The sequence below is a fragment of the Panulirus ornatus genome, chromosome 2, assembly GCF_036320965.1.
Source record: "Panulirus ornatus isolate Po-2019 chromosome 2, ASM3632096v1, whole genome shotgun sequence".
NCBI classification, from domain to species: Eukaryota; Metazoa; Arthropoda; class Malacostraca; order Decapoda; family Palinuridae; genus Panulirus; species Panulirus ornatus.
This window is the reverse complement of record NC_092225.1, coordinates 68,703,748-68,723,300: the sequence shown is the minus strand read 5'-3', so window position 1 is coordinate 68,723,300 and position 19,553 is coordinate 68,703,748. Positions and strand designations below refer to the sequence as shown.

Genomic DNA, 19,553 nt, shown 5'->3' with positions numbered 1-19,553 from the left:
TTAAATTTTATCATAATTAGTCCAGTTGCTAACTAAACGGGTAATATTATGAATTACAGTATTTTGACATGAAATACTGAAATACCATATAAAATAACATCTATACACAAATTTCATTAAAATCTGAGGAAGTTAAAAATCTGAGCAAAATAAATGCAAGGCTATAGCTTTGGATTTTTCTTGATTTTTTTTGAAAAAATAGATTATCGTCAAATTTTCAGCATAGATACTTTTATATATGCTGAATACAAATCTGTTGTCAAAATCTAAAAATTGGTATAATTAGTCGTGTAATTAATATTCAAATTTCATGATAATTAATCTAGGTGCTAATCATAATCAAACGGTTAATATCGTCAATTATAGTCTTTTGGCTCAATATACTTAAATCGCATATAAAATAACATCTATACACAAATTTTCATTAAAATCTAAGGAAGTTGAAAATCTGAGCAAAAAAAATGCTAGGCTATATAGCCTAGGATTTTTCTTGACTTTTTGAAAAAATAGATTTTCTTGAAATGTTCAACATAGATACTTTTATATATGCTGAATATGAATCTGTTGTCAAAATCTAAAAATTCGTATAATTATTCGAGTAATTATCATTTACGTTTTCTCATAATTAGTCCAGGTGGTAATTAACCGGTTAATATCATGAATTACAGTCTTTTGACTCAAAATACATCTATACACAAATTTTCATTAAAATCTGAGAAATATCAAAATCTGAGCAAAAAATGCAGGGCTCAAGGCTTGGATTTTTCTTAATTTTTTTGAAAAAATAGATTTTCTTGAAATTTTCAGCATACATACTTTTATGTATCCTGAATATGAATCTGTTGTCAAAATCTAAAATTTCGTATAATTAGTCGAGTAATTAATGTTTAAATTTCATCATAATTAATCCAGGTGCTAATTAAACGGTTAATATTATGAATTATAGTCTTTTGACACCAAATACCTAAGTAACATATAAAATGACATCTATACACAAATTCTCATTAAAATCTGAGGAAGTTGAAAATCTGAGCAAAAAAAATTTCTTGATGTTTTGGAAAAAATAGATTTTCTTCAAATTTTCAGCAAAGATACTTTTATGTATACTGAATACGAATCTGTGGTCAAATATAAAAATTCGTATAATTACTCGAGTAATTATTTAAATTTCATTATTCCAGGTGCTAATTAAACGGGTAATATTATGAATTACACTCTTTTGACACGAAATACTTAAATACCATATAAAATAACATATATACACAAATTTACATTAAAATCTGAGGAAGTTAAAAATCTGAACAAAAAAATGCAAGGTTATAGCCTAGGATTTTTCTTGATTTTTCTGAAAAAATAGATTTTCTTGAAATTTTCAGCATAGATACTTTTGTATATGCTAAATACGAATCTGTTGTCAAAATCTAAAAATTGGTATAATTAGTCGAGTAATTAATATTCAAATTTCATCATAATTAGTCCAGGTGCAAATCATAATTAAACGGTTAATATCGTCAATTATAGTCTTTTCACACAAAATACTTAAATCCCATATAAAACAACATCTATACACAAATTTTCATTAATATCTAAGGAAGTTGAAAATCTGAGCAAAAAAAAAAAATGCAAGGCTATAGCCTTTGATATTTCTTGATTTTTTGAATAGATTTTCTTCAAATGTTCAGCATAGATTCTTTTATGTATGCTGAATATGAATCTGTTGTCAAAATCTAAAAAATCGTATAATTAATCGAATAATTAATATCTAAATTTCATCATAATTAGTCCAGGTGCTAATTAAACGGTTAATATTATGAATTACAGTCTTTTGACACCAAATACCTAAATACCATATAAAATAACATCTATACACAAATTTTCATTAAAATCTAAGGAAGTTGAAAACCTGAGCAAAAAAAAAACCCCAAGGGATATATATATAGCCTTGGATTTTTCATGATTTTTTGGAAAAAATAGATTTTCTTCAAATTTTCAGCAAAGATACTTTTATGTATACTGAATACGAATCTGTGGTCAAAATCTAAAAATTCGTATAATTACTCGAGTAATTAGTATCTAAATTTCATAATTAGTCCAGGTGTTAATTAAACGGGTAATATATGAATTTCAGTCTTTTGACACGAAATACTTAAATACCATATACAATAACATATATACACAAATTTACATTAAAATCTGAGGAAGTTGAAAATCTGAGCAAAAAAAATGCCTTGGATTTTTCTTGATTTTTCTGAAAAAATAGATTATCTTCAAATTTTCAGCATATATACTTTTATATATGCTGAATACAAATATGTTGTCAAAATCTAAAAATTGGTACAATTAGTCGAGTAATTAATATTCAAATTTCATCATAATTAGTCCAGGTGCTAATCATAATTAAACGGTTAATATCGTCAATGATAGTCTTTTGACTCAAAATACTTAAATCCCATAAAAAATAACACCTATAAACAAATTTTCATTAAAATCTAAGGAAGTTGAAAATCTGAGCAAAAAAAAATTTTTGATTTTTTTGAAAAAAAAATTATCAAATTTTCAGCATAGATAATTTTATATATGCAGAATACGAATCTGTTGTCAAAATCTAAAAATTGGTATAATTAGTCGAGTAATTAACATTCAAATTTCATATTAATTAGTCCAGGTGCTAATTATAATTAAACGGTTAATATCGTCAATTACAGTCTTTTGACTCAAAATACTTAAATCCCATATAAAATAACATCTATACACAAATTTTCATTAAAATCTAAGGAAGTTGAAAATCTGAGCAAAAAAAATAATAAAAGGCTATAGCCTTGGATTTTCTAGATATTTTTAGTAGATTTTCTTCAGGTGTTCAGCATAGATTCTTTTATGTATGCTGAATTTGAATATGTTCTCAAAATCTAAAAATTCGTATAATTAGTCGCGTAATTAATATCTAAATATCATTAGTCCAGGTGCTAATTAAACGGTTAATATTATGAAATACAGTCTTTTGACACCAAATACCTAAATACAATATAAAATAACATCTATACACAAATTTTTATTAAAATCTGAGGAAGTTAAAAATCTGAGCAAAAAAAATGCAAGGCTTGGATTTTTCTTGATTTTTTTGAAAAAATAGATTATCTTAAAATTTTCAGCATAGATAATTTTATATATGCTGAATACGAATCTATTGTCAAAATCTAAAAATTGGTATAATTAGTCGAGTAATTAATATTCAAATTTCATCTTAATTAGTCAGGTGCTAATTATAATTAAACGGTTAATATCGTCAATTACAGTCTTTTGGCTCAAAATACTTAAATCCCATATAAAATAACATCTAAACACAAATTTTCATTAAAATCTAAGGAAGTTGAAAATCTGAGCAAAAAAAAAAAAAAAAAAAAAAAATGCAAGGCTATAGCCTTGGATTTTTCTTGATTTTTTGAATAGATTTTCTTCAAATGTTAAGCATAGATTCTTTTATGTATGCTGAATATGAATCTGTTCTCAAAATCTAAAAATTCGTATAATTAGTCGAGTAATTAGTATTTAAATTTCATCATTAGTCCAGGTGGTAATTAAACGGTTAATATTATGAATTACAGTCTTTTGACACGAAATACTTAAATACCATATAAAATAACATCTATACACAAATTTACATTAAAATCTGAGGAAGTTGAAAATCTGAGAAAAAAAATGAAAGGCCTTGGATATTTCTTGATTTTTTTTGGAAAAAATAGATTTTCTTGAAATTTTCAGCATAGATACTTTTATATATGCTGAATACGAATCTGTTGTCAATATCTAAAAATTGGTATAATTAGTCGAGTAATTAATATTCAAATTTCATCATAATTAGTCCAGATGCTAATCATAATTAAACGGTTAATATCGTCAATTATAGTCTTTTGACTCAAAATACTTAAATCCCATATAAAATAACATCTATACACAAATTTTCATTAAAATCTGAGGAAGTTGAAAATCTGAGCCAAAAAAAAAAAAAAATGCAAGGCTATAGCCTTGGATTTTCTTGATTTTTTTAAATAGATTTTCTTCAAATGTTCAGCATAGATTGTTTTATGTATGCTGAATATGAATCTGTTCTCAAAATCTAAAAATTCGTATAATTAGTCGAGTAATTAATATTTAAATTTCATCATTACTCCAGGTGCTAATTAAACGGTTAATATTATGAAATACAGTCTTTTGACACCAAATACCTAAATACCATATAAAATAACATCTATACACAAATTTTCATTAAAATCTGATTAAGTTAAAAATCTGAGCAAAAAAAATGCAAGGCGATAGCCTTGGGTTTTTCTTGATTTTTTTGAAATAATAGATTATCTTCAAATTTTCATCATAGATAATTTTATATATGCTGAATACGAATCTGTTGTCAAAATCTAAAAATTGGTATAATTAGTCGAGTAATTAATATTCAAATTTCATCTTAATTAGTCCAGGTGCTAATTATAATTAAACGGTTAATATCGTCAATTACAATTTTGACTAAAAATACTCAAGTCCCATGTAAAATAAAATTTAAACACAAATTTTCATTCAAATCTAAGGAAGTTGAAAATCTGAGCAAAAAAAAAAAAAAAAAAGGCAAGGCTATAGCCTTGGATTTCTCTTGATTTTTTTAATAGATTTTCTTCAAATGTTCAGCATAGATTCTTTTATGTATGCTGAATATGAATCTGTTCTCAAAATCTAAAAATTCGTATAATTAGTCAAGTAATCAATATTTAAATTTCATCATTAGTCCAGGTGCTAATTAAACGGTTAATATTATGAAATTCAGTCTTTTCACACCAAATACCTAAATACCTTATAAAATAACATCTATACAGAAATTTTCATCAAAATCTGAGGAAGTTAAAAATCTGGACAAAAAAAATGCAAGGCTATAGCCTTGGATTTTTCTTGATTTTTTGGAAAAATAGATTTTCTTGAAATTTTCAGCATAGATACTTTTATATATGCTGAATACGAATCTGTTGTCAAAATCTAAAAATTGGTATAATTAGTCGAGTAATTAATATTCAAATTTCATCAAATTAGTTCAGGTGCTAATTAAACGGTTAATATCGTCAATTAGTCTTTTGTCTCAAAATACTTAAATCCCATATAAAATAACATCTATACACAAATTTTCATTAAAATCTAAGGAAGTTGAAAATCTGAGCAAAAAAAATTCAAGGCTATAGCCTTGGATTTTTCTTGATTTTTTTGAAAAAAAGATTATCTTCAAATTTTCAGCATAGATAATTTTATATATGATGAATACGAATCTGTTGTCAAAATCTAAAAATTGGTATAATTAGTCGAGTAATTAATATTCAAATTTCATCTTAATTAGTCCAGGTGCTAATTATAATTAAACGGTTAAAATCTTTAATTACAGTCTTTTGACTGAAAATACTTAAATCCCATATAGAATAACACCTATACACAAATTTTCATTAAAATCTAAAGAAGTTGAAAATCTGAGCAAAAAAAAAAAAAATTAAAATGCAAGGATATAGCCTTGGATTTTCTTGATATTTTTAATAGACTTTCTTCAAATGTTCAGCATAGATTCTTTTATGTATGCTGAATATGAATCTGTTCTCAAAATCTAAAAATTTGTATAATTAGTCGAGTAATTAATATCTAAATTTCATCATTAGTGCAGGTGCTAATTAAACGGTTAATATTATGAAATACAGTCTTTTGACACCAAATACCTAAATACAATATAAAATAACATCTATAGACAAATTTACATTAAAATTTGAGGAAGTTAAAAATCTGGACAAAAAAAATGCAAGGCTATAGCCTTGGATTTTTCTTGATTTTTTGGAAAAAATAGATTTTCTTGAAATTTTCAGCATAGATACTTTTATATATGCTGAATACGAATCTGTTGTCAAAATCTAAAAATTGGTATAATTAGTCGAGTAATTAATATTCAAATTTCATCATAATTAGTCCAGGTGCTAATCATAATTAAACGGTCAATATCGTCAATTATGGTCTTTTGACTCAAAATACATAAATCCCATATAAAATAACATCTATACACAAATTTTCATTAAAATCCAAGGAAGTTGAAAATCTTATCAAATAGATTTTCTTGAAATTTTCAGCATAGATACTTTTATATATGCTGAATACGAATCTGTTGTCAAAATCTAAAAATTGGTATAATTAGTCGAGTAATTAATATTCAAATTTCATCAAATTAGTTCAGGTGCTAATTAAACGGTTAATATCGTCAATTAGTCTTTTGTCTCAAAATACTTAAATCCCATATAAAATAACATCTATACACAAATTTTCATTAAAATCTAAGGAAGTTGAAAATCTGAGCAAAAAAAATTCAAGGCTATAGCCTTGGATTTTTCTTGATTTTTTTGAAAAAAAGATTATCTTCAAATTTTCAGCATAGATAATTTCATATATGCTGAATACGAATCTGTTGTCAAAATCTAAAAATTGGAATAATTAGTCGAGTAATTAATATTCAAATTTCATCTTAATTAGTCCAGGTGCTAATTATAATTAAACGGTTAAAATCTTCAATTACAGTCTTTTGATTTTTCTTGATTTTTTGGAAAAAATAGATTTTCTTCAAATTTTCAGCATAGATACTTTTATATATGCTGAATACGAATCTGTTGCCAAAATCTAGAAATTGGTGTAATTAGTCGAGTAATTAATATTCAAATTTCATCATAATTAGTCCAGGTGCTAATCATAATTAAACGGTTAATATCGTCAATTATGGTCTTTTGACTCAAAATACTTAAATACCATATAAAATAACATCTATACACAAATTTTCATTAAAATCTAAGGAAGTTGAAAATTTGAGAAAAAAAAAAATGCAACGCGATAGCCTTGGATTTTTCTTGATTTTTTTGAAAAAACAGATTTTCTTGAAATTTTCATCATAGATACTTTTATATATGCTGAATACGAATCTGTTGTCAAAATCTAAAAATTGGTATAATTAGTCGAGTAATTAATATTCAAATTTCATAATTAGTCCAGGTGCTAATTAAACGGTTAATATCGTCAATTACAGTCTTTTGACTCAAAATACTTAAATCCCATATAAAATAACATCTATACACAAATTTTCATTAAAATCTAAGGAAGTTGAAAATCTGAGCAAAAAAAAAAAAAAAAAAATACAAGGCTATAGCTTTGGATTTTTCTTGATTTTTTTTAATAGATTTTCTTCAAATGTTCAGCATAGATTCTTTTATGTGTGCTGAATATGAATCTATTGTCAAAATCTAAAAATTCGTATAATTACTCGAGTAATTAATATTTAAATTTCATCATTAGTCCAGGTGCTAATTAAACGGTTAATATTATGAAATACAGTCTTTTCACACCAAATACCTAAATACAATATAAAATAACATCTATACACAAATTTTCATTAAAATCTGAGGAAGTTGAAAATCTGAGCAAAAAAAATCCTTTTTGATTTTTTGGAAAAAAATAGATTTTCTTCAAATTTTCAGGAAAGATACTTTTATGTATACTGAATACGAATCTGTGGGCAAAATTTAAAAATTCGTATAATTACTCGAGTAATTAGTATTTAAATTTCATAATTAGTCCAGGTGCTAATTAAACGGGTAATATTATGATTTACAGTCTTTTGACACGAAATACTTAAATACCATATAAAATGACATCTATACACAAATTTACATTAATATCTGAGGAAGTTAAAAATCTGAGCAAAAAAATGCTAGGCTATATATATATAGCCTTGGATTTTTCTTGATTTTTTGAAATAGTAGATTTTCTTGAAATGTTCAGCATAGATACTTTTATGCATGGTGAATATGAATCTGTTGTCAAAATCTAAAAATTCGTATAATTTTTCGAGTAATTATCATTTACGTTTCATCATAATTAGTCCACGTTGGTAATTAACCGGTTAATATCATGAATTACAGTATTTTGACTCAAAATACTTAAATCCCATATAAAATAACATCTATACACAAATTTCCATTAAAATCTGAGAAAGTTGAAAATCTGAGCAAAAAATGCAAGGCAAAAAATAGATTGTCTTGAAATTTTCAGCATAGATACTTTTACGTATCCTGAATATGAATCTGTTGTCAGAATCTAAAAATTCGTATAATTAGTCGAGTACCTAATATTTAAATTTCATCATAATTAGTCCAGGTGCTAATTAAACGGTTAATATTATGAATACAGTCTTTTGACACCAAATACCTAAATAACATATAAAATAACATCTATACACAAATTTTCACTAAAATCTGAGGAAGTTGAAAATCTGAGCAAAAAAATTTCTTGATGTTTTGGAAAAAATAGATTTTCTTCAAATTTTCAGCATAGATACTTTTATGTATACTGAATACGAATCTGTGGTCAAAATCTAAAAATTCGTATAATTACTCGAGTAATTAGTATTTGAATTTCATAATTAGTGCAGGTGCTAATTAAACAGGTAATGTTATGAATTACAGTCTTTTGACACGAAATACTTAAATACCATATAAAATAACATCTATACACAAATTTACATTAAAATCTGAGGAAGTTAAAAATCTGAGCAAAAAAAATGCAAGGCTATAGCCTTGGATTTTTCTTGATTTCTTTGAAAAAATAGATTTTCTTGAAATTTTCAGCATAGATACTTTTATATATGCTGAATACGAATCTGTTGTCAACATCTAAAAATTGGTATAATTATTCGAGTAATTAATATTCAAATTTCATCATAATAGGCCAGGTGCTAATCATAATTAAACGGTTAATATCGTCAATTATAGTCTTTTGACTCAAAATACTTAAATCCCATATAAAATAACATCTATACACAAATTTTCAGTAAAATCTAAGGAAATTGAAAATCTGAGCAAAAAAAATGCAAGGATTTTTCTTGTTTTTTTTGAAAAAATAGATTTTTTTGAAATTTTCAGCATAGATACTTTTATATATGTTGAATACGAATCTGTTGTCAAAATATAAAAATTGGTATAATTAGTCAAGTAATTAATATTCAAATTTCATCTGAATTAGTCCAGGTGCTAATTATAATTAAACGGTTAATACCGTCAATTACAGTCTTTTGACTCAAAATACTTAAATCCCATATAAAATAACATCTATACACAAATTTTCATTAAAATCTAAGGAAGTTGAAAATCTGAGCAAAAAAAAAAAAAAAAATGCAAGGATTTTTCCTTGCATTTATGAATAGATTTTCTTCAAATGTTCAGCATACATTCTTTTATGTATGCTGAATATGAATCTGTTGTCAAAATCTAAAAATTCGTATAATTAATCGAATAATTAATATCTAAATTTCATCATAATTAGTCCAGGAGCTAATTAAACAGTTAATATTATGATATACAGTCTTTTGACACCAAATACCTAAATACCATATAAAATAACATCTATACACAAATTTTCATTAAAATCTGAGGAAGTTGAAAACCTGAGCAAAAAAAAAAAAAAAAAAAAATCCAAGGGTATATTTAGCCTTGGATTTTTCTTGATTTTTTGGAAAAAATAGATTTTTCTTCAAATTTTCAACAAACATACTTTTATGTATACTGAATACGAAAATGTGGTCAAAATCTAAAAATTCGTATAATTACTCGAGTAATTAGTATTTAAATTTCATAATTAGTCCAGGTGCTAATTAAACGGGTAATGTTATGAATTACAGTCTTTTGACACGAAATACTTAAATACCATATAAAATAACATCTATTCACAAATTTACATTAAAATCTGACGAAGTTGAAAATCTGAGCAAAAAAAATGCAAGGCTATAGGCTTGGATTTTTCTTGATTTTTTTGAAAAAATAGATTTTCTTGAAATTTTCAGCATCGATACTTTTATATATGGTGAATACGAATCTGTTGTCAAAATCTAAAAATTGGTATAATTAGTCGAGTAATTAATATTCAAATTTCATCATAATTAGTCCAGGTGCTAATCATAATTAAACGGTTAATATCGTCAATTATAGTCTTTTGAATCAAAATACTTATATCCCATATAAAATAACATCTATACACAAATTTTTATTAAAATCTAAGGAAGATGAAAATCTGAGAAAAAAAAATTCAAGGCTATAGCCTTGGATTTTTCTTGATTTTTTGAAAAAAAAGATTATCTTCAAATTTTCAGCATAGATTATTTTATATATCCTGAATACGAATCAGGTGTCAAAATCTAAAAATTGGTATAATTAGTCGAGTAATCAATATTCAAATTTCATCTTAATTAGTCCAGGTGCTAATTGTAATTAAACGGTTAAAATCGTCAATTACGGTCTTTTGACTCAAAATACTTAAATTCCATATAAAATAACATCTATAAACAAATTTTCATTATAATCTAAGGAAGTTGAAAATCTGAGCAAAAAAAAAAAAAAATGCAAGGCTATAGCCTTGGATTTTTCTTGATTTTTTTAAATAGATTTTCTTCAAATGTTCAGCATAGATTCTTTTATGTATGCTGAATATGAATCTGTTCTCAAAATCTAAAAATTGGTATAATTAGTCGAGTAATTAATATTCAAATTTCATCAAATTAGTCCAGGTGCTAATTAAACGGTTAATATCGTCAATTAGTCTTTTGTCTCAAAATACTTAAATCCCATATAAAATAACATCTATACACAAATTTTCAGTAAAATCTAAGGAAATTGAAAATCTGAGCAAAAAAAATGCAAGGCTATAGCCTTGGATTTTTCTTGATTTTTTTGAAAAAATAGATTTTCTTGAAATTTTCAGCATAGATACTTTTATATATGTTGAATACGAATCTGTTGTCAAAATATAAAAATTGGTATAATTAGTCAAGTAATTAATATTCAAATTTCATCTGAATTAGTCCAGGTGCTAATTATAATTAAACGGTTAATACCGTCAATTACAGTCTTTTGACTCAAAATACTTAAATCCCATATAAAATAACATCTATACACAAATTTTCATTAAAATCTAAGGAAGTTGAAAATCTGAGCAAAAAAAAAAAAAAAAATGCAAGGCTATAGCCTTGGATTTTTCTTCATTTATGAATAGATTTTCTTCAAATGTTCAACATAGATTCTTTTATGTATGCTGAATATGAATCTGTTGTCAAAATCTAAAAATTCGTGTAATTAATCGAATAATTATCTAAATTTCATCATAATTAGTCCAGGAGCTAATTAAACAGTTAATATTATGATATACAGTCTTTTGACACCAAATACCTAAATACCATATAAAATAACATCTATACACAAATTTTCATTAAAATCTGAGGAAGTTGAAAACCTGAGCAAAAAAAAAAAAAAAAAAAATCCAAGGGTATATATAGACTTGGATTTTTCTTGATTTTTTGGAAAAAATAGATTTTTCTTCAAATTTTCAACAAACATACTTTTATGTATACTGAATACGAAAATGTGGTCAAAATCTAAAAATTCGTATAATTACTCGAGTAATTAGTATTTAAATTTCATAATTAGTCCAGGTGCTAATTAAACGGGTAATGTTATGAATTACAGTCTTTTGACACGAAATACTTAAATACCATATAAAATAACATCTATTCACAAATTTACATTAAAATCTGACGAAGTTGAAAATCTGAGCAAAAAAAATGCTTGGATTTTTCTTGATTTTTTTGAAAAAATAGATTTTCTTGAAATTTTCAGCATCGATACTTTTATATATGCTGAATACGAATCTGTTGTCAAAATCTAAAAATTGGTATAATTAGTCGAGTAATTAATATTCAAATTTCATCATAATTAGTCCAGGTGCTAATCATAATTAAACGGTTAATATCGTCAATTATAGTCTTTTGAATCAAAATACTTAAATCCCATATAAAATAACATCTATACACAAATTTTCATTAAAATCTAAGGAAGATGAAAATCTGAGCAAAAAAAAATTCAAGGCTATAGCCTTGGATTTTTCTTGATTTTTTTGAAAAAAAAGATTATCTTCAAATTTTCAGCATAGATAATTTTATATATGCTGAATACGAATCAGGTGTCAAAATCTAAAAATTGGTATAATTAGTCGAGTAATCAATATTCAAATTTCATCTTAATTAGTCCAGGTGCTAATTGTAATTAAACGGTTAAAATCGTCAATTACGGTCTTTTGACTCAAAATACTTAAATTCCATATAAAATAACATCTATAAACAAATTTTCATTATAATCTAAGGAAGTTGAAAATCTGAGCAAAAAAAAAAAAATGCAAGGGTATAGCCTTGGATTTTTCTTGATTTTTTTAAATAGATTTTCTTCAAATGTTCAGCATAGATTCTTTTATGTATGCTGAATATGAATCTGTTCTCAAAATCTAAAAATTCGTATAATTAGTCGAGTAATTAATATTTATATTTCCTCATTAGTCCAGGTGCTAATTAAACGGTTAATATTATGAAATATAGTCTTTTGACACCAAATACCTAAATACAATATAAAATAACATCTATACACAAATTTTCATTAAAATCTGAGGAAGTTAAAAATCTGAGCAAAAAAAAGGTGCCTTGGATTTTTCTTGATTTTTTTGAAAAAATAGATTATCTTCAGATTTTCAGCATAGATAATTTTATATATGCTGAATACGAATCTGTTGTCAAAATCTAAAAATTGGCATAATTAGTCGAGTAATTAATATTCAAATTTCATCTTAATTAGTCCAGGTGCTAATTATAATTAAACGGTTAATATCGTCAATTACAGTCTTTTGACTCAAAATACTTAAATCCCATATAAAATAACATCTATACACAAATTTTCATTATAATCTAAGGAAGTTGAAAATCTGAGAAAAAAAAAAAATGCAAGGCTATAGCCTTGGATTTTTCTTGATTTTTTTAATAGATTTTCTTAAAATGTTCAGCATAGATTCTTTTATGTATGCTGAATATGAATCTGTTCTCAAAATCTAAAAATTCGTATAATTAGTCAAGTAATTAATATTTAAATTTCATCATTAGTCCAGGTGCTAATTAAACGGTTAATATTATGAAATACAGTCTTTTGACACCAAATACCTAAATACCATATAAAATAACATCTATACACAAATTTTCATTAAAATCTGAGGAAGTTAAAAATCTGAGCAAAAAAAAAAAGCCTTGGATTTTTCTTTTTTGGAAAAAATAGATTTTCTTGAAATTTTCAGCATAGATACATTTATAAATGCTGAATACGAATCTGCTGTCAAAATCTAAAAATTCGTATAATTAATCGAATAATTAATATCTAAATTTCATCATAATTAGTCCAGGTGCTAATTAAACGGTTAATATTATGAAATACAGTCTTTTGACACCAAATACCTAAATACCATATAAAATAACATCTATACACAAATTTTCATTAAAATCTGAGGAAGTTGAAAACCTGAGCAAAAAAAAAAAAAAAAAAAATCCAAGGGTATATATAGCCTTGGATTTTTCTTGATTTTTTGGAAAAAATAGATTTTTCTTCAAATTTTCAACAAACATACTTTTATGTATACTGAATACGAAAATGTGGTCAAAATCTAAAAATTCGTATAATTACTCGAGTAATTAGTATTCAAATTTCATAATTAGTCCAGGTGCTAATTAAACGGGTAATGTTATGAATTACAGTCTTTTGACACGAAATACTTAAATACCATATAAAATAACATCTATTCACAAATTTACATTAAAATCGGACGAAGTTGAAAATCTGAGCAAAAAAAATGCAAGGCAAGGCTTGGATTTTTCTTGATTTTTTTGAAAAAATAGATTTTCTTGAAATTTTCAGCATCGATACTTTTATATATGCTGAATACGAATCTGTTGTCAAAATCTAAAAATTGGTATAATTAGTCGAGTAATTAATATTCAAATTTCATCATAATTAGTCCAGGTGCTAATCATAATTAAACGGTTAATATCGTCAATTATAGTCTTTTGAATCAAAATACTTAAATCCCATATAAAATAACATCTATACACAAATTTTCATTAAAATCTAAGGAAGATGAAAATCTGAGCAAAAAAAAATTCAAGGCTATAGCCTTGGATTTTTCTTGATTTTTTTGAAAAAAAAGATTATCTTCAAATTTTCAGCATAGATAATTTTATATATGCTGATTACGAATCAGGTGTCAAAATCTAAAAATTGGTATAATTAGTCGAGTAATCAATATTCAAATTTCATCTTAATTAGTCCAGGTGCTAATTATAATTAAACGGTTAATATCGTCAATTACAGTCTTTTGACTCAAAATACTTAAATCCCATATAAAATAACATCTATACACAAATTTTCATTAAAATCTAAGGAAGTTGAAAATCTGAGCAAAAAAAAAAAAAATGCAAGGCTATAGCCTTGGATTTTTCTTGATTTATGAATAGATTTTCTTCAAATGTTCAGCATAGATTCTTTTATGTATGCTGAATATGAATCTGTTGTCAAAATCTAAAAATTCGTATAATTAGTCGAGTAATTAATATCTAAATTTCATCATATTAGTCCAGGAGCTAATTAAACAGGTTAATATTATGATATACAGTCTTTTGACACCAAATACCTAAATACCATATAAAATAACATCTATACACAAATTTTCATTAAAATCTGAGGAAGTTGAAAACCTGAGAAAAAAAAAAAAAAATCCAAGGGTATATATAGACTTGGATTTTTCTTGATTTTTTGGAAAAAATAGATTTTTCTTCAAATTTTCAACAAACATACTTTTATGTATACTGAATACGAAAATGTGGTCAAAATCTAAAAATTCGTATAATTACTCGAGTAATTAGTATTTAAATTTCATAATTAGTCCAGGTGCTAATTAAACGGGTAATGTTATGAATTACAGTCTTTTGACACGAAATACTTAAATACCATATAAAATAACATCTATTCACAAATTTACATTAAAATCTGACGAAGTTGAAAATCTGAGCAAAAAAAATGCAAGGCTATAGGCTTGGATTTTTCTTGATTTTTTTGAAAAAATAGATTTTCTTGAAATTTTCAGCATCGATACTTTTATATATGCTGAATACGAATCTGTTGTCAAAATCTAAAAATTGGTATAATTAGTCGAGTAATTAATATTCAAATTTCATCATAATTAGTCCAGGTGCTAATCATAATTAAACGGTTAATATCGTCAATTATAGTCTTTTGAATCAAAATACTTAAATCCCATATAAAATAACATCTATACACAAATTTTCATTAAAATCTAAGGAAGATGAAAATCTGAGCAAAAAAAAAATTCAAGGCTATAGCCTTGGATTTTTCTTGATTTTTTTTGAAAAAAAAGATTATCTTCAAATTTTCAGCATAGATAATTTTATATATGCTGAATACGAATCAGGTGTCAAAATCTAAAAATTGGTATAATTAGTCGAGTAATCAATATTCAAATTTCATCTTAATTAGTCCAGGTGCTAATTGTAATTAAACGGTTAAAATCGTCAATTACGGTCTTTTGACTCAAAATACTTAAATTCCATATAAAATAACATCTATAAACAAATTTTCATTATAATCTAAGGAAGTTGAAAATCTGAGCAAAAAAAAAAAAAATGCAAGGCTATAGCCTTGGATTTTTCTTGATTTTTTTAAATAGATTTTCTTCAAATGTTCAGCATAGATTCTTTTATGTATGCTGAATATGAATCTGTTCTCAAAATCTAAAAAATCGTATAATTAGTCGAGTAATTAATATTTAAATTTCATCATTAGTCCAGGTGCTAATTAAACGGTTAATATTATGAAATATAGTCTTTTGACACCAAATACCTAAATACAATATAAAATAACATCTATACACAAATTTTCATTAAAATCTGAGGAAGTTAAAAATCTGAGCAAAAAAAATGCAAGGCTACAGCCTTGGATTTTTCTTGATTTTTTTGAAAAAATAGATTATCTTCAGATTTTCAGCATAGATAATTTTATATATGCTGAATACGAATCTGTTGTCAAAATCTAAAAATTGGCATAATTAGTCGAGTAATTAATATTCAAATTTCATCTTAATTAGTCCAGGTGCTAATTATAATTAAACGGTTAATATCGTCAATTACAGTCTTTTGACTCAAAATACTTAAATCCCATATAAAATAACATCTATACACAAATTTTCATTATAATCTAAGGAAGTTGAAAATCTGAGAAAAAAAAAAAATGCAAGGCTATAGCCTTGGATTTTTCTTGATTTTTTGAATAGATTTTCTTAAAATGTTCAGCATAGATTCTTTTATGTATGCTGAATATGAATCTGTTCTCAAAATCTAAAAATTCGTATAATTAGTCAAGTAATTAATATTTAAATTTCATCATTAGTCCAGGTGCTAATTAAACGGTTAATATTATGAAATACAGTCTTTTGACACCAAATACCTAAATACCATATAAAATAACATCTATACACAAATTTTCATTAAAATCTGAGGAAGTTAAAAATCTGAGCAAAAAAAAAATGCCTTGGATTTTTCTTGATTTTTTGGAAAAAATAGATTTTCTTGAAATTTTCAGCATAGATACATTTATATATGCTGAATACGAATCTGTTGTCAAAATCTAAAAATTGGTATAATTAGTCGAGTAATCAATATTGAAATTTCATCATAATTAGTCCAGGTGCTAATCATAATTACACGGTTAACATCGTCAATTATGGTCTTTTGACTCAAAATACATAAATCCCATATAAAATAACATCTATACACAAATTTTCATTAAGATCTAAGGAAGTTGAAAATCTGAGCCAAAAAAAGAAAAAAAAATGCAAGGCGATAGCCTTGAATTTTTCTTGATTTTTTTGAAAAAAATAGATTTTCTTGAAATTTTCAGCATAGATACTTTTATATATGCTGAATACGAATCTGCTGTCAAAATCTAAAAATTAGTATAATTAGTCGAGTAATTAATATTCAAATTTCATCTTAATTAGTCCAGGTGCTAATTATAATTAAACGGTTAATATCGTCAATTACAGTCTTTTGACTCAAAATACTTAAATCCCATATAAAATAACATCTATACACAAATTTTCATTAAAATCTAAGGAAGTTGAAAATCTGAGCAAAAAAAATGCAAATGCCTTGGATTTTTCTTGATGTTTTTTTTGAAAACATAGATTTTCTTCAAATTTTCAGCATGGATACGTTTATGTATGCTGAATATGAATCTGTGGTCAAAATCTAAAAATTCGTATAATTACTCGAGTAATTAGCATTTAATTTTTATCATAATCAGTCCAGGTGGTAATTAACCGGTTAATATCATGAATTACAGTCTTTTGACTCAGAATACTTAAATCCCATATAAAATAACATTTATACACAAATTTTCATTAAAGTCTAAGGAAGTTGAAAATCTGAGCAAAAAAAATTATTTTTTTGAAAAAACTGATCATCAAGTTTTCAGCATAGATACGTTTATGTATGCTAAATACGAATCTGTGGTCAAAATATAAAAATTCGTATAATTACTAGAGTAATTAGCATTTAATCTTTATCATAATTAGTCCAGGTGGTAATTAACCGATTAATATCATGAATTACTGTATTTTGACACAAAATACTTAAATACCATATAAAATAACATCTATACATCTATACATAAATTTTCATTAAAATCTGAGGAAGCTGAAAATCTGATTTTTTTTTTAAAAAATAGAAAAGAAAAAATTTTCTCGAAATTTTCAGCATAGATACTTTTATGTATGCTGAATACGAATCTGTTGTCAAAATCTAAAAATTGGTATAATTAGTTGAGTAATTAATATTTAAATTTCATCGTTGATGCACTGAGTGGCAATACTGTTTCCTGTGGGACAGGGCGGTGCCTGGAATGGATGAAGGCAAGTGAGTATGAATATGTACATGTGTATATATGTATATGGTTGTGCATGTGTATGTATATGTATATATGTTCATATGTATATGTGCATGTATGTATATACGTTATCCCTGGGGATAGGGGAGAAAGAATACTTCCCACGTATTCCCTGTGTGTCGTAGAAGGCGACTAAAAGGGGAGGGAGCAGGGGGCTGGAAATCCTACTTTCCTGTTAATAATTTTCCATAAGAAGGAACGGAGAGGTGGACCAAGTGAGGATATACCCTCTAAGGCTCACTCCTCTGCTTTTAACGCTATCTTGCTAATGCAGGATAAGGCAAATATGTATGGAAAAAAATGTATATATGTGTGTGTATGAGTGGATGGGTCTTTCTTCATCTGTATCCTGGTGCTACCTTGCTGATGCAGGAAACAGTGATCAAGTAAAATGAATGAATAAATAAATAAATAAAAAAAACAATAATAATATATAAAGATTTTGACATGTTCATAAGTCAGCATTGCAGGGCTGTTTAGGATTCCTATAAATCTGGCCCTTAATGTTTTTGCACCTCTTACAATTTGTTCATCATTATGAGTACATTTTATGCATCATAAAAGAATAAATATAATTAAAGATGCATTTTGATATTATGTATAAAATGCTTTTGATGAATCCTCATGATATGGCAATGCAGGGCAGCTTAGCATTCCTCTGAATCTAACTCTTCAATTTTTTCTTGTTCTATATAATTCTTTCATCAATTAAAGCAAGAAATCTGTTACACTTAAGGAAATTTATCCATCCTGCAAGTCAGAGCATAATTACATTATTACATTTTTCTTCATTTTTTCTGCCTTGATGACAAAAGTAGAAAAAAAGGACATTACCATTTTCGTACTTTACTGAAATGTAACTGGAAATTAATTCCCTGCTACATAATTTAGTAACCTATGTGCACCCATATTTTAGCTTCTGAGCACTTAACTGATAATCACAAATCAAAATTTATGAAAACCCAGACTCAATACAAACAATGTGATATGAAAGAGAACAGAAAAAAATAGTGACTAACCAATATCATTCCTAGCACCGTCCTCTGAGATACCCCAGAGTCGTATATGTGAAGCATAAGATATAGCAAGCATCTTCTGTCCTGCTTCTCCACCCTGACTTGGAGGGGAGAGTTTGGCATTGAGGGCTGCACGTTCAATTAACTGGTCAATGTATGGAGACGTGAAAGCCAGTTGCCAACCAGTGCTGTCTTTATTCCTGAAAGTCACGATTATATGCTAACATTTAGAATCCATAAATCTAATGCAATGTTTAATCAGTTTACAAGATAAACTCCAATGAAATTGTAAAACAGTAAGTAATGTGAACACACTACCAATTCACCATGAATCACATTAATTTTCATATATAAAAGGCATTTATTACATAAAATCTAAAGCTCATAAATCATAAAGCTAATTCTATTTGGAAAAGTTTGACAATTTGTATCAGTGTGTATATTCATATATATATATGAGTAAGTGTGCTTTTGCAGATACACTTCCCAACTGCAGACCCAGACTGATACCCCTGACATACTCATAAACTGACCGCATCCTTTAAATATCTTCAAATTATTGGACCAACTAACCAGACTTCTACCCTGCCACCTCCAACAGCCAACCTTG

At 25.8% G+C, this 19,553-nt stretch overlaps 1 protein-coding gene across 2 annotated transcripts in view; it reads right to left on the bottom strand.

Moving 5' to 3' along the window:
* The window catches only part of LOC139756896 (SH3KBP1-binding protein 1), a 90,406-nt gene that overhangs the window by 30,597 nt on the left and 40,256 nt on the right, over positions 1–19,553 (bottom strand). For both annotated transcript variants that reach the window (XM_071676804.1, XM_071676795.1), the window contains one exon: positions 18,947–19,143. In XM_071676804.1, the coding sequence (XP_071532905.1) occupies positions 18,947–19,143 (197 nt within the window). The remainder of the gene's footprint in view (positions 1–18,946; positions 19,144–19,553) is intronic.